Below are 23,502 nucleotides of genomic sequence, written 5' to 3' on the forward strand. Positions count from 1 at the left end.
CCGTGCTTTTAAAAAAGCCAAAATATGCCAGAGTCAGGGCTTTGCGGTCATTGTAGCTCTTAAGTACAAGGCCCGGGGCTAGATGTGGCAAAGAATAAAAATTCTCTGTGGCTGGGTTATGGGCATTCAAGTGGTTTAAATATCATAGACACATGTGCAAAAATACACAGTACAGAGCAGTGTTGGGGAAGGACAGTGGTGGTACAGAATGCTAATGAGCAGGACATTATGCCCGGGTCTAGCTGAATGACTCTTCATGAGATAGGAAACTTGGTTTCCTCGTTAGTATGATGGGACTAAAACTTACCTATCTACCTAGGGTAATTATGAAAATTCAATAAGAGCTTTGGTCTGAAACAGAGCCTCAACAAAGCTGTGAAATGTGATTTGTAGTTTTATACTCACCAGGAAGCCTTAATTACTAATTTCTAGATATCTTAATCATCTGAAACAGGATGCCCAGAACAGATGCTTAAGCATTCTAGTAACCAAATGAAATATCCCCCATTATAAATTAAATTTCAGCATTTTCAGACGATGCTGGTTAACATTAGTTTATTATCAGGAACCTAACATTTCTGGGAAATCTGGAAATGCTTTGTTTCTGAGACTGCAGTGAAGCTCTAGACCCACTCGAAAAAGACCTATTGGTGCTTAATACCAACCAGTGAAATTTCTTGGGAAGCAGTGGTGGCTGACTTTCACCGAGCATTCAGTATAAGCCAAGCACTCTCCCAAGTGTGTTTCCTGCCATAGCCTCACAAATGACTTTTCAAAGTGGGTGCATTAGTTCTCCACTTACAGATGAGAAAAGAGAAGCTTGCAGATGTAGGCAGCTTGCCCTAAGGTTGCACACACCGTTTGTTAGACGACAGCGCCAGACTCCGAGCCTGGATTAGCCTGGGTTCTTAGCCTCTATCCTGTGCTGCCCAGGAGTCAAAGGGGAGGGGACCTGGTTTCAGATCCAATTCCATTTCCTCCCAGAAAGATGAGCCTAAACAAGTTATTTTTGCCTCAGGCCTCTCCAAGCCTGAGATTCTCCATCTGAAACGGTGTGCGTACTTCCCATGTAGGGCTTGCTTGGAGGGTTTGATATGAGATATGTGAAGTTCCTGTCACAGTTCCTACTGCGTGATGGAGATTCAGCAAGAGAGAAGTGTAATTGTTTGGGGCTCTCTGCCTCCCACTTCCTCCTTAGCATGTGACCCGTGTATCTCTCAGGTACACTTCGTACTTTCAGATGCATGTTAGCATATAACTTGAATAGGGACGCATGGGTGGCTCAGTGGGTTAAGTGTCTGCCTTCAGCTCAGGTTATGATCCCAGGGTCCAAGGATGGAGCCCCACATCAGGCTCCCTGCTCAGCAGGGAGCCTGCTTCTTCTTCTCCCTCTCCCTTCTCTGTCTCCCTCAGCCCCTCCCCCCATAGTGCATGTGCACATGCGCACACACACTCTCAAATAAATGAATAAAGTGTTAAAAAAAAAAGAGAATATAACTTGATTGTTTATAAAAGTCAGCCGAGGCTGTTCCTAGTTTTAAAGACCGACTTTTTCCCTGCATAGCCACATGAATTTCTTTTCACTGCTGTGATCAAGAACACATACCATATACCATTTTAACTGTTTTTCACTGTATGATGCGGTGGTGGTATTGACACCAATGCTGCTGTGTACCCATCACCACTGCATTTCCAAACCTTTTCTATCACCCTGAGCAAAAAAACAATGCAACCATTACACAGGAACTTCCTTTTATCTCCTGCCCTCTGCCCCTCCAGTCTGTTTTCTGTCTCCATGAATCTGCCCACTGTAGAAATTTTGTGCAAGTGGAATCATACTGTTTTCATCCTCTTGTGTCAGGCTAATTTCACTACCTATAATGCTGCCAAGCTTCTTCCATATTTTTTACATGTATCAGAACTTCCTTCCTGAACTTCCAGAACTTCCCTGGTATGAATATACTGCATTTTGTTTATCTACTCATCTGTTAGTGGACATTTGTGTAGTTCCCACCATATTAGCTATATGCATTTTATTTGTTTACTTGGTTATTGATTTATTGAAGTATAGTTGACATAAAATGTTACATTAGTTTCATGTATACAATGTAATGGTCTACAGTTCTAGTTGTTATTGCTGGACTGTAATTACCATCTGTCACCACAACGTTATTACAATATTATTCACTATATTCCGTATGCTGCACTTTTCATCCCTGTCAGTCATTTAAACTGAAAGTTTGCACCTCTTAATCATCTGCACCATTTTCGCCCCTATCCCCAGCCCCTCCCTTCCAGCAACCAACAATTTATTCTCCGTATTTATGATTCTGGTTTTTTGTTGTTGCTGATTGGTTGGTTGGTTTGGTTTTTAGACTCCACTTATAAGTCAAATCATATATTGATCTTTCTCTATCTGACTCATTTTACTTAGCATGATACTCTGTCCACCCATGTTGTCCCTAATGGAAGCTTTCATTCTTTTTAGTGGCTAAGTATTATTACATGTTTATATTACTACATGCTCTTTATCCATTTGTCAATCAGTGGATTCTTAGGCTGCTTTCATACTTGGCTACTGTAAACAATGCTGTGATATTGGCAGTATATTTATCTTTTCAAGTTCGTGTTTTTGTTTTCTTAGGTAAAAACTTAGCAGTGGAGTTCCTAGATCATCTGGTATTTCTGTTTTTAATTTTTTGAGGAACCTCCATGCTGTTTTCCAGAGTGGCTGTACCAGTTTGCGTTCCCACCAGCAATGCACAAGGGCTCCCCTTTCCTCCACATTCCTGCTAACACTTGTTATTTCTTGTCTCTCTAATCCTAGACATTCTGACTGGTGTTAAGTGATATCTCATTGTGGTTTTGATTTGCATCCCCTGATGATGAGTGAGACTGAGCATCCTTTCATGTTTTGTTGGCCATCTGTGTGATTTTAGTTTTTTGTTTTGTTTGTTTTTGGCAGAATGCCTATTCGGGTACTCTGCCCATTTTTAAATCAGATTTTTGGGGGTTTTCGTCTTGAGTTGTGTAAGTTCTCTGTATATTTTGGATACTAATCCCTTATTGAGTATAGCAACTGTTGATATCCTCTCCTATTCTTTAGGTTGCCATGTTATATAGTTAGTTTCCTTCACTTGCAAAAGCTTTTTATTTTGATGTGGACCCAACAGTTCATTTTGCTTTTCCTCATCTGTGGAGATATATCTAGAAAGGTGATGCTAAGGCCAGTGTCCAAGAATACACTTGTGATGTTTTCTTCTAGGAGTTTTATGCTTTAAGATCTCACACTGAGGTCTTTTTAGAGTTTATTTTTCTGTATATTTGATATGAGAAAGTGATATTAGTATTTCCCTTAAAATGTAGTTTCTTTAATATGTGACTGGTTTTCCCCACCGTTTATTGAAGAGGTTGCCTTCTCCACACTGTATATTCTTGCCTCCTTTGTCATAGATCAATTGACCATATCACTGTGGGTTTGTTTCTGGGCTCCCTATCCTGTTCTATTGATCTTTGTCTGTTTTAGCCACATACATTTTATAAGTCACGTGAACTTGGGTTCTCTCATGATAGTAATCTCAAAAACCCTTCATTAAAATAATAACTTTTTAAATTAAAAATTATATTCTATTTAGATTTTATATTAGGTCTAAACCCAAGTTAATATATATATGTGGTAAAAGGAAATTGATACCATCCAAATTTAGATATATATATATTTTTAAGATTTTATTTTTAGAGAGAGAGAGAGAGCACGTGCACACAGGCAGAGTGGCAGGCAGAGGCAGAGGGAGAAGCAGGCTCACTGCCGAGCAAGGAGCCTGATGTGGGACTCGATCCTAGTACGCTGGGATCATGACCTGAGCTGAAGGCAGCCACTTAACCAACTGAGCCACCCAGGCGTCCCCAAATTTAGATATTTTTATGTTTGCCAACCAGTCCTTTTTTTTTTTTTTTAAAGATTTTATTTATTTATTTGACAGGGAGAGACACAGCAAGACAGGGAACATAAGCACAGGGAGTGGGAGGGGGAAAAGGGAGAAGCAGGCTTCCTGCCAAGCAGGGAGTCTGATGGGGGCTCGATCCTAGGACCCTGGGATCATGACCTGAGCTGAAGGCAGATGCTTGAATGACTGAGCCACCCAGGCTGCGAACCAGTACATTTAGGTCTGAATCAAATAAAATATTCCAGTTGTAAAATACGTTAAAAATATATGATACAACCAGTGCAGAGCTAATGTTTTACTTTGTACTTCGTTTTCATGTTTTAAAAGAATTATACTTTATTTACATGTTTCTAAACACCAAATAAGCATTTCTATTAATTTGAAGAATTTGGAAAGTCACTAAAATTTTTCTCAGATTACTGAAATACTATGTTTGATTCAAACCCCAAATTATAATTGGCAAGCAGAAAATTTCAAGATCTTGCTGACATCATTCCCTTAAAATGTAGTATACTTTTGGATGATAAGAGGGGACAAAACATGTCTGATAAAATGCTTAGAATCTATTTTCTCTATGTTTACTATGTTAGAAGGATCCTTGGAGCAGATTTAGATTTTCCAAGTCTAAACTAGTCTATAGAGTTAATCATGGCCCTCTTTTTTTTTTTTTTTAATTTTATAAAAAGAATTTGCTGACAATTCTAAGGTACTTTCCAGGGTTTATTTTTAGGAAGTAAATGATATAATGAGAATAGAATTTTGCAATTTACTACCTGAATTTTCTACATACCTTCTTTCCATTTATTTCTTTTAAAGATTTTATTTATTTATTTGAGAGAGAGAGAGAGAGAGAGAGAGAATATGAAAGAGAGAGTATGAAGGGGGAGAAAGTTAGAGGGAGAAGCAGATTCCCCCATGGAGCTGGGAGCCCGATGCAGGACTTGATCCCAAGACTCCAGGATCATGACCTGAGCTGAAGGGGGTTGCTTAACCAGCTGAGCCACCCAGGCGTCCATCTTTCCATTTATTTTTAAAAAGTCTGTAAATGTGTTTGTTTGCAAGTATTACTGCTGTTCAGCCAAAGGACTTACACAACTTTCATTTGTCTGGTAACTGTCCAGTGATAAAAAGAGTGGTTGATTTTACCAGATAGCCTGATTAATGAGTAATTTCTTTCATTAAGGCCATGGTTCCATGGTAGCAGGGCTCTGTGCTGGACAGGCTCTCCAGGTAATAAACACACAGCCAGGGTTGGGCACTGTTGTATTCAAGCCAGAACCCGGTGAGGTTGGGTGGGCTTGTGAGTGGGGAAGAAATAGAAGGAATGAGCGTCAGTCATTTCTATCCTTTCCCTAATTACAGTAAGACAACCCAAGAGAAAAGGAAATCTAAAGATCACCGAGGATCCAGAGATGAAGTAGCTTTTTTCTTTCTGTCTTTGTAGACATGGAAGGACTTGACTGAAATGTAAATGGTCCCACAGAAGATGCTCTGATGGATGACAGCAGAACTCCTACAGATAATCTGCAGATAGAGTCACAAGATGGGTGTCATCCTGGTGACGGCAGGGGAAGCATAGTGACACGCTTGCCTTCTGCATCGGATGAAAATGAAAATCAACTGGATGGGGACGGGCAGGAGCGTCTGAGCAGTGCTGCCAGCGCCATGGGCAGACCTGACGTGCTGGCCCAGGACAGTCTCAACAATAATGACAACTGCCCCGCCAGCAATGAGGTGGCTGCGTTCGAGAGCTCGGAGAACGCTCCTGGGGAAAGACCCAGGGATGGGCAGGTCCTCGTGGGAAAGGACAATAAAGCACCCGGAAAAAGAAGCCCAAGAACCAAAAGAGGCCCAATGAAGAAGATACCGCAAGGTATTTTTAAAAATTATTTTGCATACTATTCTTTACCTAAAAATATGCTGTCTTCACGTCCTGTATGCCATACTGTCCTGCATCTTGCTTCACATCTCTTGATATATGCTGGAGCCACTTCTCCAGCATGTGGAGATCCAGCCGTGCGTCGTGTGACACACCTGACAGCTTTCCAGTGTCCCCCCAACTTGGGTGTGCGTGATTTATTCAGCTGCTTCTTTATGGCGATTCCCAGTAATTTGCCAAAATAAACACGCTGAAATTGAAGTTATTTGTACATGTTTTCACACAAGGTATTATAAGTATATAAAGTCTTCTTCCTTTATAAATCAGACCATTTTCTACCAGTATCAGCCCTAAAAATTTCCTTCTGTCATCACTGTGGCTTTGATCTCCCATCTGCGAGTTTTTGTGCTGATATGGTTGTTATTTTATTTTACTTTTTATTTGAGAGAGAGCGAGCAAGGGGAAGGGCAGAGGAAGAGGAGAGAATCTCAAGCAGACTCCGCTCTCAGCATGGAGCCTGGTGCAGGGCTTGATCTCGTCACTTTTTCTTTGTTTGGAGAGAGAGAGAGCACGAGGTGCTGGTACAGTTTTAAATTCTTTACAGGATCTTTCCAACTCACTTAGTAAGTGAATAATCGGTGTTAACATATATTGATAGACATTTTATATCAGTGTTGAATAAGACATCTAGCTTTCATTGTATCACTTTGGTTACAAACTAATTCAGAATGTTTTCTTTTTCTTTTTCTTTTCCTTTTTTTGCAGAGTAGTTCTCATTTGGTATATTGTTTGGCAGTTAAAGTTTGGAGCTATAGACTTTTTCCCCCTGAATCATAGGGCATCCATGGGAAAAAGACCATCTCTGTTTATTTTCCATCTGGAACATGTGGGACTGGATTATTCCAGCACATCCAAGGCTGGGACTCTGTAGTGTAGCACCAGTTTACCTAAGCCAGCAGTCTCTGCGTGAGGCTTAAGAGAATGAAGGGGAGGGTCTTCTCATCTTCTGCTTCTTTGGCTGCTTAGAGATATAGTTGATCTCTCCATACCCTCTTGACTTATTTATTTATTTTAAATTTGGAGTTAAAGATGAAAGTTTGTAGTTCATACAAATTTATCCTTCTTTATTCGATAAAGTGACTTGATAACTTTTTAACGTAGTTCATAATTAGGTTTTCCAGTTAACTGATCTTTTCGTCTTTGCTTTTCCTTAGTTTGCTTAAAGAAAATTAAAATAAATTTTGAAAAGAGATATGAGAGCCTTTTCTCAAAAGATCTAAAATAAACAGATGATGTATGTAGTGCTATTTGTACATAAATTGGTTTATCCAATGACTATAATTCAAGAGCAATTTGACTGTGCCTCTCTAATGTGTTCTTTTGATGTTTTGAGGAACTGAGACCCAGTGGCATATGTATATGGGTCAGTTGTAGCTCCTTTTATTCCTTCCTTCCATGGCCTTATTTCATTTTCCCTAGGCATGTTTATATTATTTGAAGTTTTTCTATATTTATTATCTAGTGAGTTTTTATCTAGTGAGAATTACTATCCCCTAATGCATTTGAAATATATGATTTCTAAAACTTAGGTGTAGTCTTTATATAGATTAGCTTTTCAATTCTATATCTTAAATAAAATGATAAAGTGTGAGAAAACTGAATTAGGAATTGCAAAACCTATGTTCAACTCTTACTTGTGGTTTTGGTAACTTGGTGAGACTTAACCATTCTGTACTTTAGTTTTCTAGGCTGTATAATGATGGTGATGTTCATCCAAGTATTTTTCTAAAATTCCTTTCTGAGGTATGAATTCCTTAGATTCCTGAACAGAGATGGGATGGTCTAAACTTGGTTAAAACTTGGTGATTCACCTCTGTATCTATGTAGTTTTGTTTTGTTTTGTTGTAAGAGGTACATTTTTATTTGTACTTTGAGTTCTATTGTTAAATTAAAAGAAGGAAAGTGTGGGTGGTCAGAAGAATTTTAAGCTGGGTAGAAGATTCCCAGGAGAGCAGAATTACTTCTTTCTGGAGGTGGAAGGGCTTGGAATGGGAGGCTTTAGGATGGCCTGGGAGCTCTTCGCACTGTACCCTGAGCGATGGCTAAAGCCTCTCTCAGTACACACCCCATCACAGGTCTTAGTGATCGAATCTCCCTGAGATCACTCTGGCTGGCCTATTTCTCTCCATCTCCACTGCCACAGTTCAGTGTCATCATCTTTAGCTGGAGGAAAGCTGCCTAAAGATGTCTCCATCTTGCTGCTCCCGAATCCATTCCCTGTGTCCAAACAAACAGCACAGAGAGTTGGTGCATAGGTGTCTAGATGTGGGCGTGGTAGCTCTTTCATTACTGTGAAATTCTAAGATCCTAAGTAAATGAAGTTCCAAAAGTGGGTACTTTTCTAATAATGGAATCGCTTTTCAAATGTGAAATGATATATAAAGTGTGATACTCAATTCCAGCCCAGAAATAAGTTTTTTATAGATAGGTGCTCTCTCAACACTTTTTAAAAATATATATTAAGGTTAATTTTTTTTTTTTAAAGATTTTATTTATTTATTTGTCAGAGAGAGAGCAAGCGAGAGCGAGCACAGGCAGACAGAGTGGAAGGCAGAGTCAGAGGGAGAAGCAGGCTCCCTGCGGAGCAAGGAGCCCGATGTGGGACTCAATCCCAGGACGCTGGGATCATGACCTGAGCCGAAGGCAGCTGCTTAACCAACTGAGCCACCCAGGAGTCCCAAGGTGAATGTTTTTTGAAGATTTTATTTTTTTATTTGACAGAGAGAGATCAGGAGTAGGCAGAGAGGCAGGCAGAGAGAGAGAGGGGGAAGCAGGCGCCCCGCTGAGCAGGGAGCCTGAAGTAGGGCTTGATCCCAGGACCGTGAGACCATGACCGGAGTTGAAGGCAGAGGCTCAACCCGCTGAGCCACCCGGGTGCCCCTATTAAGGTGAATTTATTTACTCTTATGCCTCTTTACCTAGTTTAATTTGTAATAATTTTTTGTATATCCAAAAGCTAGTGCTGGAAAAAGAAGTAGAGGAATAGTATTAGGAGACCTGTCATTATTTACAGGCTTTCTTCTCTAAACCTGCTAAAACCTTGAACTCAGCCTCACAAAAGTCCAGTTGTCATTATTATGAGACTGTTTCCCGTAGAGAGTTGAATCCCTGTAATATAGTTAGCTAAGCAGGGTTTCAAGCTGCATTACATCAGGTTTTCACTATAGTTGAATCTGTCATAACTTTAAATATCCTAAAAAGGAATGAAAATTAGCCTATATATTTTTAACATCTTGGACTCCTGGATGGCTCAGTCAGTTAAGCATCTGACACTTGATTTTGGCACGGGTCATGATCTCAGGGTCTTGAGATCGAGCCCTGTGTCGGGCTTCCCACTGGGTGTGGAGTGGGCTGGAGATTGCCTCTCACCCACTCCCTTGGCCCTTCCTCTCCCCCACTAATTTTTTTAAAAGCTTTATTGAGATATTCACATACCATATACTTCACCTACTTAATATGTACAATTCGCTGATTTTTAGTACATTCCCAGAGTTGTATAATCATTACCACAGTCAATTTTAGAACATTTTCATCATTCATCATACAAAGAAACCCATACCTATTAGCGGTCACACCCCATTTTCCACTGAGCCATGGCAGCCCTAGGCAACCCTAATCCACTTTCTTTCTTTATAGATTTGTCTCCTCAGGATATTTCACATAAATGGAATCGTACAATATATGGTCTTTTATGACCCACTCCTTTCACTTAGTGTAATGTTTTTAAAATCCATCCATGTTGTACCCGCACATATCAGTACATTTTTCTTTCTATTGTCTATTAAAATAACACTGCAATAACTATATCACATTTCATTTATCTGTTTGTCTGCTGATGGGCATTTGGACTGTTTCTACTTTTTGGCTATACTGAATAGTGTTCCTCTGATAGCATACAGGTTTTCATGTGAACATAGATTTTCCCTTTTTTGGTTATGCATGCATAGGAGTAGAATTGCTGCATCATAATCGATACTTCCTTCAACTTCTGAGGACCTGCTAAACTACCTTCCAAAGTGGCTATACCAGCAATATATGGGGGTATAATTTTTCCACATCTTCGCCAACCCTTGTTAATATCTGATCCTTTTGATTTTAGCTACAGTTTCTTTTATTCAGATGTAACTTACATGCCCTGAAATTCACCTTCATGAAGTGTAAAATCTTCTGGTTCTAGTATATTCACATAGTTATACAACCATCATAGTATCTAATTCTAGAACATTTATCCTCCTCTACAGAAATCTTGTATCGGTTAGCAGTCACTCCCCATTTCCATGTCTCCCCCACCCCCCCACCCCCAGCCCCTGGCAACTATTAACCCATAAATTTTGTGTGGCTGTAAAAAGCAAGTTCAGATTAAGTGTTTGAGGGTTGCCATAGAACATGCTTTATTTACTCGGTCATCCCGTATCTAAGCATTTAACAAAACAGTTCAACAAATGGCAGGAAGCCAGAGATAGGCAGCACATGGAAATTGAGAAAGGAAGAACTTCCAGATTGACTTGCTGCTCATATTCAGTGCCCTGACTTGTTCCACTGGCGGCCTCCAGCTCGGCGGGGACAGGGAGGGCGTGAAAGCTAGAGAAAAACAAATCTTGGAAATACATCTGTGGCTGGAGTCAGGCTTGCATAGTGGAAAGAGCAAAGACTTTGGCTCTGCCTATTCCTGGCCATGTGACCTTTAACTCATTTCCCTGAGCCTGTTCTTTTTTATCTGTGCGACGGCTGATCCTATGCCACTTCTGCAAGATTGTCCTTAGAATGAGTGATCTTGTAGATAAAGCACTTTATCAAGTACCTAGCCAAAGACAGGTGCTTCTAAATGGTACCCCTAGTCTTTGAGTGTGTCACCGGATGATTTCTGAGCGAAGTGACCAGGAACAACATTCGAGGAAATTAAGAAACTGGTTTAATTTAAGTCCATCTCACCTCTTTTGTCAGTGTCTTTCTTATCTCCTGAGATCTTTTTAATACTCTCTTTTCAGGCTTACCTGAATATACCCTAAGGTATATTCTGAAAAACCTATTTCCAGTGTCTCCCTAGCTTAATGTTACGTATCACGCCCCTGCTGGCAGCTTAACTGACGTCTAAAGTAATAACTCTTAACCATAAAAATAACTGATAATGCAAAGGCCAGATTTGAATTTTACCCATCTGGCTTCAACCGTAGTAGAAACTCTAGAGTTGGCTCCCAAACCTGAATGCCTAGTGGAGGCAGCTGAGTGATGTCTGTATGCTGTAGCTGAGCCAGGAGTGAGATCCTGGGAATCATGAGGACTTTGATATGACAGGACCCTGCATACCTACCTAAGAGAACCCGAATTAAAAACTGGAAAAGCCTTGCCAAACCATCTAAGATTGATAGATTCTGGTATTGATATTTGGGGATTGTAACCCATTTTGTTCATTAGGTAGGTAAATGAGCAATTTAACTCTCCTACAGACTATACATTAAACTTTGAAAATTCTGAAGTCCTGGTTTACCTAATCTCCACTCCAGCCCCTTTAAACTAAAATATCTTTGGAAAGTGACCTGCAGAAACAGTAACCTCTCTTTTAATCTTCCCTCAGTGAGGGATTGATCAAAGAAGACAGATCATATCTCCTCTGAAAGGTAGCTGTTTCCTAGGTAACAGTAGAATAAAAGTGTTCCTGATTTACATAGAGTCAAATGATTGTAGACTCAGAAGGGACTTTAAGATTCCTAGCCAAAATTCCCTTTATTTAAAAAAACAGCCCCAATATTAAAATTATATTAGTTTTCTATTGCTGCCATAACAAATTGCCACAACCTTGGTGGCTGAAAACTGACACAAATTTATTACTGTACGGTTCAGTAGGTCAGGAGTCTGACATAAGGTCTCAGGGTGTCAGCATTCTTTTCCTGAGGTTCCAGAGAAAATTCAGCTTCCCTGCCTTTCCAGCTTCTAGAGGCCACGTTTTTTAGCTTGTAGTTGCTCTTCCTACATTATCAAAGCCAACAATTTCCAGCCAAGTCCCTCCACGGTGGAAAGACCTTTGTGATTACACTGGGCCCACCCAGATAATTTAGGATAATCTGCCTTTTTGAAGGTCAGCTAAGTACCTAACAACCTTAATCTCATCTGCAGCCTAATTCCCCTTTGTGACGTAATGTAATATATTTATGGGAATTAGAACATGGATTCTATTCACCACAGAAACATTTTTTTAAAAAGAGATTTTATTTCTCTATTTGACAGAGAGAAACACACAGGGAGAGGGAGCATAAGCAGGGAGAGTGAGAGAGGGAGAAGCAGGCTTCCTGACAAGCAGGGAACCCAGTGTGGGGCTCGATTCCAGGACCCCGGATCATGATCTGAGCCCAAGGCAGATGCTTAAAGACTGAGCCACCCAGGTGCCCAACAACTATTTTTTAAAACTACTTATTTTTATTTGTTTAAGAGAGTGAGTGAGCGTCCCTGGGTGCTGGGGTTGGGCAGAGAGAGGCGGAGAAGCAGACTCCCCATTGGGTAAGGAGTAGACATGGTGCTTGATCCCAGGATCCTGAGACCAGGACCTGAGCAGAAACCAAGAGTCGGAGACTTACCTGACTGAGCCACCCAGGCACCGTAAGTCTCTGACTCTTGGTCTATCTTAAGATAAACTAGAGGATGAATTTACATCACAGAAGAATTCTTCCCCTCATAAGTTTTTTTTACGTTATTTTGTATAACCATACAGGGTTACTTAGCAGACATTTACTGAGCACTGTGTGTATGCCAGGCGTTGTAACACTGTCGGTGAATCTGCCTTTGAGTTTTGGGCTTGCCTATGGGAGCCAAGTGACTAACACGTTCAGTCTAGCAGGATGAGAGGCATGGGTGGTACTAAGTAAGCACATTGCTGTGGAGATGGTGTTCTAGAAGGGCTGTGGGAGCCTTCCTGGAGGAGCTGATGAGATCGGACATCGAAGCTGAGACAGGGTCAAATGCGTGCCAGCTACGGGAAGGAGATGGGGAGAGAGAGCAAAGGCAGGACGTGAGGTGGCACAGCACAGACTGAAGCCCAGAGGACTCTAAGAGGGAAGCATCCCATGTTTCAGCGACTGTCGATACTTAGTTTGTCTGGAGCAGACTAGAAGGGAAGAATGAATCTAGAGGAATAATAGAAAGTACAACAGTGGAAACATTGAAGCTTGGAAGATCAACAAGGCCCAGGTTATAAAGGATTATTGTTTGTAATAACCAGTTCGGGCTTCCCGGCAGGTTTGAACAGCAGTGATGTGCTAGGACTTGCAGTTTTTAGAAGGATCGCTCAACTGACGGTGTGGAGAATGGGTTAGAATAGTGCAAAATTAGAGACCTTGCAGTGGTTGGGGCTTTTGTAATAATCCAGGTGGCGTCACTGCTGGTGCTCCTTCCTGAGGGATTAGCTGTGGGGTTGGAGAGAAGTGGACTGGGAGTTACTGAGGGGGAGGAATTGACTGGACCGGGTTGTAGATCAGGTGTGGGGAGAGTCCAGGATTAGCCCCAGTCGTGTGGTTTAGGCACCAGATGTAGGGTGATGCCGCTACCGCGGGGTGGGAGTGTAGAGAGACAAGGAGCACGTCGGGGGGGAAGAGGGCGGAAGACAGTGTGGCAGTTTGGGGTCCCTTAGACATCCAAGTGGACATGTTGGACAGGGAGTTTGTCTAGATCTTGGGACCGTGAACTTGGCTAACAATGTTGCTTTCAGAAAGCCAGAAAGGATCTTGAAAATGGCCTACTCTAACCCCTTTTTATTTTTTTATAAATTTTTTTTTTAAAGATTTTATTTATTTTATTTGACAGACAGAGATCACAAGTAGGCAGAGAGGCAGGCAGAGAGAGAGAGAGGAGGAAGCAGGCTCCCTGCCGAGCAGAGAGCCCGATATGGGGCTCCATCCCAGGACCCTGGGATCATGACCCGAGCCGAAGGCAGAGGCTTTAACCCCCTGAGCCACCCAGGCACCCCTCTAACCCCTTTTTATTTTGTTAATGTATTTTTATTTTTTATTTTATTGATTGGTGTTTACTTACCCCATCACTGGTTTATCATAAAAGGATATGACTCAGGAACAGCCAGAGGAAAAGGATGCATAAGGCAAGGTCTGGGGAAAGAATGGGGGGAGCTTTCCACTCCCTCTCCAGGCGCACTACTCTCCCATGTCCCAGCATGTTCACCAACCTAGAAGCTACACCCCTTGATTTTTATAAACGAGGAGATTCAGGTTTCATCTGCGAAGGGCCTTGTCCACCTCTGCAGGAGACGGGGGAGAAGGAGGATGTGAACCCAGGGGCAGCTGATGAGCCAGATGTGTTTCCTCTGGACCAGAGTTCCCCTTGTCCTGCTCAACAGTGAGCTTCTCCCAGTAGAATTGATAATAATGATGGTATTTCACCAACTTTTATTAACTTTCTGCTATGTGACTATTTCCCAGGCAGTAGAAATACAGAGATGACAAGACAGATCTTTCTCTAACCCTCATGGATTCCTCCTAGAGTTTAGTGGCAAAGCAGGTGTTAAGTTAAATAATGCAGTTGTCACAAGGGTGCATGGTGTGTGGAATGGAGAGAGGTTTGGAGGATGGTGGGTACATCTTTAAGTTAGGTCTGGGCATTCTAACCACTAATGAAACAGTCAGAGGTGCCTGGGTGGCTCAGTTGTTAACCGTCTGCCTTCCGCTCAGGTCATGATCCCAGGGTCCTGGGATCAAGCCCCGTATTGGGCTCCTTGCTCAGCAGGGAGTCTGCTTCTCCCTCTCCCACTCCCTTGCTTGTGTTCCCTCTCTCACTGTCTCTGTATCTGTCAAGTAAATAAATAAAACAACAACAACAACAACAAAGAAACAGTGGAAAGCTTTTGCAGACAACTCAGGCAGGGGTTGATAGTTTGGGGAAACATGTCACCTACTTCAATTTTTTTTTTAAGATTTTATTCTTTGGGGCGCCTGGGTGGCTCAGTGGGTTAAAGCCTCTGCCTTCAGCTCAGGTCATGATCCCAGGGTCCTGGGATCAAGCCCCGCATCGGGCTCTCTGCTTGTCAGGGAGCCTGCTTCCCCTCCTCTCTCTCTGCCTGCCTCTCTGCCTACTTGTGATCTCTGTCTGTTAAATAAATAAAAATAAAAAAATTAAAAAAAAAAAAAGATTTTATTCTTTATTTTTGAAATAGAGAACGCAAGTAGGCAGAGCGGCATGCAGAGGGAGCAGAAAGCCCAGTGTAGAACTTAATCCTGGGACCCTGGGATCATGACCTGAGCCGAAGGCAGACACTTAACCGACTGAGCCACCCGTGTCACCTACTTCTAAAGATCCTAACCTGATAGCTAGAACTGTAGAAATGTGTGCTCTGCTGTCCTCTAGCTCTTCCAATAGACGGTGCCATTTCCAGAAGCATTGGGAATGGGATTTGTTGCAACTGAAAACATAGGAAGGGACTGCAGAATACCATAAAAAAGCAGAAAGTTGAAGAATTTTGTGTAGTCTGTGTGTTATCTGTTGCTGCATAACAAATTCTCATAAAATGTAGTAGCTAAACACAACTAATAATTATTATTCCATGGTTTCTGTGGGTCAGGAAGCTGGTTGTAGCTTAGCTTGGTGCCTCTGGCTTAAGTCTCTCACGAGATTTCGGTAAAGCTACTGGTCAGGCCTGCAGACATGTCAAGGCTTGGACTTGGGCTGAAGAATGTGCTTTCAAGCTCACTCAGATGGTTTGTAGCTGGCCTCCGTCCCTCCCTGTGTGCCTTACTTCCCAGTACCTCACCTCCTGCCTTAGACCACGACAGCTGGCTTCCCTCAGGGTAGCAGTCCAAGACAGAGCTCCCCAGTTAGAAGCCACATTTTAAGTAAAGTCTACACCCAGTATGGGCCCTTGAACTCACAACCCTGAGATCAGGAGCCAAGCTCAGATCAGGAGCCTGAGATCAGGAGTGCAAGCTCCACTGACTGAGCCGGCCAGATCATCTCAGAAGCCACTCTTTTTCTACAATGTAATTTAAAAAGTGACATTCTGGTGCAGCTGGGTGGCTCAGTCGGTTAAGTGTCCAACTCTTAGTTTTGGCTCAAGTCATGATCTTGGGGTTGTGAGATCAAGCCCCACTTCCAACTCCCCTCTTAGCCTGGAGTCTGCTTGAGGATACGCTCTCCCTGCCAGTCAGACAACTTTCTCCTTCTTATCTAGTTATTTTTTGTGATTTCAGTCATGCCCTTGTAGCTATCTAGAAAGAAGATGAAAAATACGGGGATTCCATCAGTCCAGCCTTTCACATTCTGTACAGAAACTAGTATTCTCCGTCAAGTGTCTGTAATGTGATATTTTTATGTAAAGATAAATTGAGAAATGTGCACATCCAAATGTATGAGAGTGTTTCTGTGCAGTTACAGATATATATTGATACATATGTAATGAAGACTTTGGTCTTTATTTTTCTCAGAGTATTTTGTTACTGATTTCACAGAACTCTGCTTAATGGAAGCATAAATTCAGGTAGGATGTTTAGGGACTTAGCTTTTCAGTTTTCTACTGTTAAAGCCAGACTTTCCAAAGGTAAATAATTTTCTGTGTAGTCTCCTTTGTTTTTTGGGATTTTCTTTTTTTTCACTCCCCAGCTGTTGTTTGCTCATAATCCCTACAAAGAGTAGATGTCTTCTTACCTTTATTTATTTAAAATAATACTTTCTAAACACCACTCACAGAGTCAACACTGTACTTAACTAAAAGGGCTTTTTTCTCATTGCTTTGTTGTATTTTTAAAAAGTTGTTACATCCATCTAGCTCTCCAATTTTGAAAAAAGCATGCAAGTTGGCATTTGAAAAATGTAGTCATCAGATGAAAAGCAGGTAGAGGGTATAGCCAAACAATAGAATATTATTTGGCAAAAAAGAATAAAGTGCTGGGTGCCTGGGTGGCTCAGTTGGTTAAGCGTCAGATTGCTGATTTCAGCTCCTGTCATGATCTCCGGGTCCTGAGATCAAGCCCCATGTCCGGCTCTGCGCTGGGCCTGGAATCCATTAGGATTCTCTCTCTCCTTTTCCTCTGCCCCTTTCCCTCCTCCCGCAGGCACACTCTCTGTCTAAAAAAAAAAGATTAACTAGTAACATGTAATACAACATGAAAACCTTATGCTAAGTGAAAGAAGCCAGTCACAAAAGACTACATGTTATAAGATTCCATTTAATATGAAATGTCCAGAAGATGCAATTCCATAGAGACAGGGCTGGGGACGTTGGGGGAAATAAAGAGCATGGGTGCTAAGCAGGACAGGTTTTCTTTTTTGGGTAATGAAAACTTTGTAAAATTGATTGTGCGTTTGGTTACACAACATTGAGTCTACTAAAGCCATTGAGCTGGATGGTCACGGAAAGTGGGTGAATTGTATTTTATGTGGACTATAGCTCAGTGAAACACTTTTTAAAACAACAGTGGTCGTTTGTTTGGTGATGTGAAGATACAGTTGGTATTTAGTCGTTTGTCTTCACAAATTTAAAGATTACTGGCATAACGGAATGTGACTTAACATGATTTTCTTTTGTAAACTGCAATGAATTCAGCATGTTTCTCTGTGTTTTTCTTTTGACTCTTGAAGGTTCTGAGTTGACTCCTGGTTTTCTAAATTTTTCTTTCTCATATAATTCCACTAATGCAAAGAGAATCTCTGATGTCAGTAGCTTTTAGAGAATCACAGAATATTAAGGGCGGGGAGGGAGGCTTAAAGGAAAATTTAGCAATCTGGTTTCCTTTGGGTATTTAGGTTGTCCTCTTCTTCCACCAAGAGGCTCTATTTTTCTTTCTTTCTTTTTTTTTTAAGATTTTATTTATTTATTTGGCAGAGAGAAATCGCAAGTAGGCAGAGAGGCAGGCAGAGAGAGAGAGGGAAGCAGGCTCCCCGCCGAGCAGAGAGCCCGATGCGGGGCTCGATCCCAGGACCCTGAGATCATGACCCGAGCCGAAGGCAGCGGCTTAACCCACTGAGCCACCCAGGCGCCCCAAATAGGCTCTATTTTTAAGTTTTGAATTTAAGTGTATATCTTTACATTTGTTAGAGAAATAAAGTATGTGTAACTTCAGTTTATAAGAAGATCGTGTTTCTTAGAGGCCACATGAAATTTGATAGTTTTATTTATCCTAGAGAACCAAGGAATATTTTATATTTGGCAGCTGGTGAATTTATTTGTTTATTTATTTTAATTTTTTTTTTTTTTAAGATTTTACTTATTTATTTGACAGAGAGAGAGAGAGAGAGAGGGAGAGAGAGGAAATCCAAGCAGGGGAAGCGGGAGAGGGAGAAGTGGGCTTCCCGCGGAGCAGAGAGCCCGATGCAAGGCTCGATCCCAGGACCCTGAGATCATGACTGAAGCTGAAGGCAGAGGCTTAATCCACTGAGCCACCCAGGTACCCTGGCATCTGGTGAATTTAATGTAGTTGGAATGAACTGAAAAATATGGTAAAATTTGGCTGTTTTGAGATTAGCAGTACACTTCTAAAGGAAAAACAATATATTAATTACATTTAAACTTTGGTGGTATTTAAAAACAACAACAGCAACAACAACAAAAAGACTGCGGTGCTTGTCTATAGACCTGGATGAAAAGCCTGAAAATCAGCATAATGAATTGTATGCTTCATATTTTTAGTTTTTTAATAAAATGAGTTAAAGTATAAAATATCTAAGCAGACTTCTAAGAGGAAAATTGGGAATCCAATCCAGCTAGTTGACATATTACACACAATTTAGAGTCTAAATCCCAGAAGTATTTATGTGTGCTAATTGTGTCTTGGATATGAATTGAATACAGCCTGGAGCAAATTCTAGAAAGTGGTGGAACTTGAGGGAACAGCTGTGATAGGAAGGGTGCAACTTATGTGCTCATGGCATCACCTGCTTTTACAAGAGTCAGTGGACTGGAGATTGGCCTTTCCCAGCCCTTGGGAGCACCCTGGGCACGAGTCTGTTACAGTCCACTTGAGTTCCCTGAAATGCTTCTTCAGATCCATTGTGTATTTGTAAAAATCTAAATATTGAGGGGTGCTTGGGTGGCTCAGTTGTTAGGTGTCTGCCTTTGACTCAGGTCATGACCCCAGGGCCCTGGGATCATGCCCCCCATCGGACTCCCTGCTCAAAGGGAAGCCTGCTTCTCCCTCTCCCACTCCCCCTGCTTGTATGCCCTTGCTGTCTGTGTCAGATAAATAAATAAAATCTTTTTAAAAATCTAAATATTGAGTTCAGGATACTCAGACAGTTTGTATCCTAAGTAACTGAGCCTGTTCTATGAAAGAAGAGAAGAAATCCTGGTCTTTGCTCAAGGCTCAAGGCTGTCTGGCTGGAGGCCGCAGCGCAGGAATCTGGAGTTGGGCTTGTTGATCTAGACCTCAGAAGGGCTCATTAAAATTTCTGATGAGTAATTAGTGCTCTGCTTCCTTACGAGCTCAGCGAGGCACACAAGCTGTAAAAGGAGTTGCTCCTTCCACTCAGCAGGCGCGTCCTTCGTGGCATCTCCCAAAGACGGAGTAAGAGTGTTTTGAAGGTTACGTGGTGCTGGCCTTTGGAGTGGCACATGGCACATGGCCACTGAAGCCTGGAGAACGGTGACTTAGCAAATGCAAGGAGTGCGCCTTCAGCCTTGGTTGAGTTCAGCCCCTCCCAGCACTCCTGAAACATGAAGTGATTTGTAAGACGCTGCCTGAAATCAGGTCCCGCGGTCCCATCCCTGCATCGACGCTGTAGTCACCTGCCAGTCAGCCAGTCAGAGACCAGCACTGCCACTTTCCAGGCCCTGGGTCACTGTCGTGTGTAACTGGATGTCATCCTTAGCCACGCATTGATGAGGAGTCGGGTCACGTCCCTTAGGTGGCCGGGGCAGCTTGATGGCGGCCCCAGCTCCCAACCGTAGCCCTGCGCGGCACCCTGTGAGGGCAGAGGAATGTGCCGGGCGGGGCGGTGGTAATTGTGCCGGCATTACATAAGGTGTCCCTTTGACCGCAGGTCAGGTCGCCAGGAAGTTGGCTCATTTTCAGATTTATCTCACTCAAAACACTAGGGCCTAGCTTGAGGAAAAAGAAGGAATACCTCCCTTTTACCACTTAAATGTGCTTAGCCAGTGATTAGAGATACTTAAATATGAGCGCTAGAGGCACGTGGATGGCTTAGTGGGTTAAAGCCTCTGCCTTCAGCTCAGGTCATGATCCCAGGGTCCTGGGATCAAGCCCTGCATCGGGCTCTCTGCTCAGCCGGGAGCCTGCTTCCCCCTCTCTCTGCCTGCTTGTGATCTCTCTCTCTCTCTCTCTCCCTCTGTCAAATAAATAAATAAAATCTAATAAATAAATAAGTAAATTTGAGCGCGCTCCTCTCCACGTTTCCGGCTCTCACCAGAATCTTGCAGCAAGGAAATGTGGGAGGAGAAAAGAGCACAGCACAGAGAGTCTGCCATCGGAGCTACATAAACCATTATCAAAGATGATTTCTTTTTTAAAGACTGATTGATTGATAGATTGATTTTAGAGAGACAGTGTGTATGAGCTGTGGGGAGGGGCAGAAGGAGAGGGAGAGAAGCAGACTCTGGGCTGAGTGGGGAACCTGACCTGGGGGCTCCATCTCATGACCCTGAGATCATCACCAGAGCTGAAACCAAGAGTCCCTCCATCAACCTACTGAGCCACCCAGGCGCCCCCTAAAAATTACTTCTGAGCCATCTTCCAAAATTATGGCCAAGGTGTGGATCAGCCTAAACAACAAGTGGTTTGAGGAATTCAGTTATGTAATGGCTCCCAGAATCATAACATAATCATAAATGAAGGCTTTTTTTCCTTTTTATTATTTTAACATTGCAGTAAAACACGTATAACATAAATTTGCAATTTTAAGTATACAGTTCAGGGCCATTAATTACATTCATAATGTTGTGTAACCATCACCTCTGTTTCCAAAATCCACTCCAAGCGGAGACTGTAAGCATTAAGGAATGTCCCTGCGTCTTTCCTCCCCCAGCCCCTGGTAAGCTCAGTTCTGCTTTCTGTCTGTATGAATTTCCCTGTTGTAGATCATTCATCTCAGCAGAGTCATATACTCATTTGCTTTTTTGTGACTGGCTTCTTTCACTTAGCATGATATTTTCTTTTTTTTTTTTTTTTTAAAGATTTTATTTCTTTATTTGACAGAGAGAGATCACAAGTAGGCAGAGAGGCAGGCAGAGAGAGAGAGAGAAGGAGGAAGCAGGCTCCCTGCTGAGCAAAGAGCCTGATGCGGGACTTGATCCCAGGATCCTGAGATCATGACCTGAGCCGAAGGCAGCGGCTTAACCCACTGAGCCATCCAGGTGCCCCTAGCATGATATTTTCAAGCTCACCCATGTTGTGGCATGTATGTACCATGTTTTGTATATCTGTGCATCTGTGATGAATATCCCTTCAACTCTGGCTGATGGGAATGAGGCTGCAGGGTGCCTGGGTGACTCCGTCAGTGGTGTGTCCGACTCTTGATTTCAGCTCAGGTCATGATCTTGCCCTGCACTCAGCAAGGAGTCTGCTTGTCCCTCTCCCTCTGTTTTCCCACCCCCCACTTGTTCCCTCACTCTAGCTCTAAAACAAATAAATAAATAATCTTTTTAGAAATGTGAATAGGGGCGCCTGGGTGACTCAGTGAGTTAAGCCTCTGCCTTCGGCTCAGGTCATGATCTAGCGTCCTTGGATCAAATCCCGCATCAGGCTCTCTGCTCAGCAGAGAGTCTGCTTTCCTCTCTCTCTCTCTGCCTGCCTCTCTGCCTGCTTGTGATCTCTGTCTGTCAAATAAATAAATAAAATCTTTAAAAAATAAAAAATAAAAATGTGAACAATGCTGCTGTGAACATTGGCATACGTATATCTGTTCGATATATGGCATACATATATCTGTGCCTGTATTCCTAGAAATATGCCTGTTTTAGGTATATATGTAGAAATGGAACTGCTGGATCATATGGTAATTCACATTTAATGTTCTGAGGAATTGCCAAACCGTCCCCCATAGCTGCACCATTGTACATTCCTATCAGGGATGCACGGTGGCGGTGGGGTGGGGGTGCGGGTCCAGCTTCTCCACATCATTGCTTACTGTCGGTTTGTCTGATGATTGCCATTGTCCCGTGTCCATCTCAGCCTATTGATAGTGACGCCGTGGGCTAGAAATGCCAGGGGCCACTTACCTGAGCCTGTATTACTTGAGGCAACCCCCATAGACATTTCCCTGACCAGAGCCAAAGTTGTGGCTGGACTGGCCCTTGGGGTTCTTATTATGATTACAAGACACACCTCAGTAACAACCATAAGTAAACTTGGAAAAACAAGATTTATAATTTACAAGTTCTAGAGGGTACGTTGCATGCCCAAGGCCACACAGCAAGATCACCTGTAAGAAAAAGAGGAGAGCAGACTGGGGTTCTGTCTTTATCGGGTCCGGGGTGGAGCGTCTCGGACTTTGTGGGTGAATTTAAAACAGAAAAGCAGAAAATAAAGCACAGAAAGGGAGAAGGGGTTGGTTAAATGGTGAATTATCTAGGTCCGCCAGGGCTTTTTATGAAAAGGGGAACTACATGGGTGGGGTGGCCTGGCCCTTCCTCTGGTTGTGTCGCTGGTAGCATATTTATCCCAGACCAGCACTTACATTATAGTCAAAAAACAAATGGTCAGGCTTACACTATAGCCATAATTATGGGTATAAACTGGTATCTTCATTGTGCATCTCATTGTGTATTTCCCTAATGGCTGGTGACGTTCAGCATCTTTCATGTTCTTATTGGCCATTTTTATATCTTCTTTAGTGATATGTCAGTTCAGGTCCTTTGCTCATTTTTGAGTTGGGTGCTTTGTTTCATTATTGTTCAGTTATAGGAGTTCTTTATGTATTCTAGATATTATGTATTCTAGATATTAATCCCTTATCAGATTTATGATTAGAAGATATTTTCTTCTAATTCTGTGGATTGTCTTTTCACTTACATCATAGTATCCTATGATGCAGAATATTTTTAATTTAGATAAAGTCCAACTTAATTAGTTTTTTTTTTAATTTACTGTGCTTTTCATGCTGTTTCCAAGAAATCATTGGCAAATCCAATGTGAATAAGATAACTCCCCATTGTTTTCTTTTAAGAGTTTTATAGTTTTAACTCTTTGATCCATTTTTTTTTTTTTTTGAGAGAGAGAGAGCACACAAGTGTGAGTGGGGAGAGGGGCAGAAGGAGAGAGAATATTAAATAGGCTCCATGATTAGTGTGGAGCCTGTGGATGCAAGGCTCAATCTCACAACCCTGAGATCATGACCTGAGCCAAAATCAAGTTGGTTCCTTAACCAACTGAGCCACTCAGGCAACCCTGTCTTTGATCCATTTTGAGTTCCTTTTTGTACATGGTTTTTATAAGGTAAGGGTCAACTTCATTCTTTTACATGAAAATATCAGTTACCCCAACACTGTTGAAAACAATGTCCAGGGATGCCTGGGTGGCTCGGTCAGTTAAGTGTCTGCCTTCAGCTCAGGTCATGATCCCAAAGTACTGGGATCGGGTCCTGCATGGGGCTTCTTGCTCAGTGGGGAGCCTGCTTCTCCCTCTGCCTTGCTCCTCTTGCTTATGGTTTCTCTGACAAATAAATAAAATATGT

At 42.2% G+C, this 23,502-nt stretch overlaps 1 protein-coding gene across 2 annotated transcripts in view; it reads left to right on the forward strand.

The window, feature by feature from the left end:
• CNST (consortin, connexin sorting protein) overlaps window positions 1-23,502 on the forward strand; it is a 110,072-nt gene that overhangs the window by 39,600 nt on the left and 46,970 nt on the right. For both annotated transcript variants that reach the window (XM_082702355.1, XM_082702356.1), the window contains exon 2: window positions 5,392-5,820. In XM_082702355.1, coding sequence (XP_082558481.1) covers window positions 5,442-5,820 — 379 coding nt within the window. In that variant the 5' untranslated portion in view covers window positions 5,392-5,441. The remainder of the gene's footprint in view (window positions 1-5,391; window positions 5,821-23,502) is intronic.

Source organism: Mustela nivalis, assembly GCF_964662115.1.
Source record: "Mustela nivalis genome assembly, chromosome: 16".
In the NCBI taxonomy this organism is placed as follows: Eukaryota; Metazoa; Chordata; class Mammalia; order Carnivora; family Mustelidae; genus Mustela; species Mustela nivalis.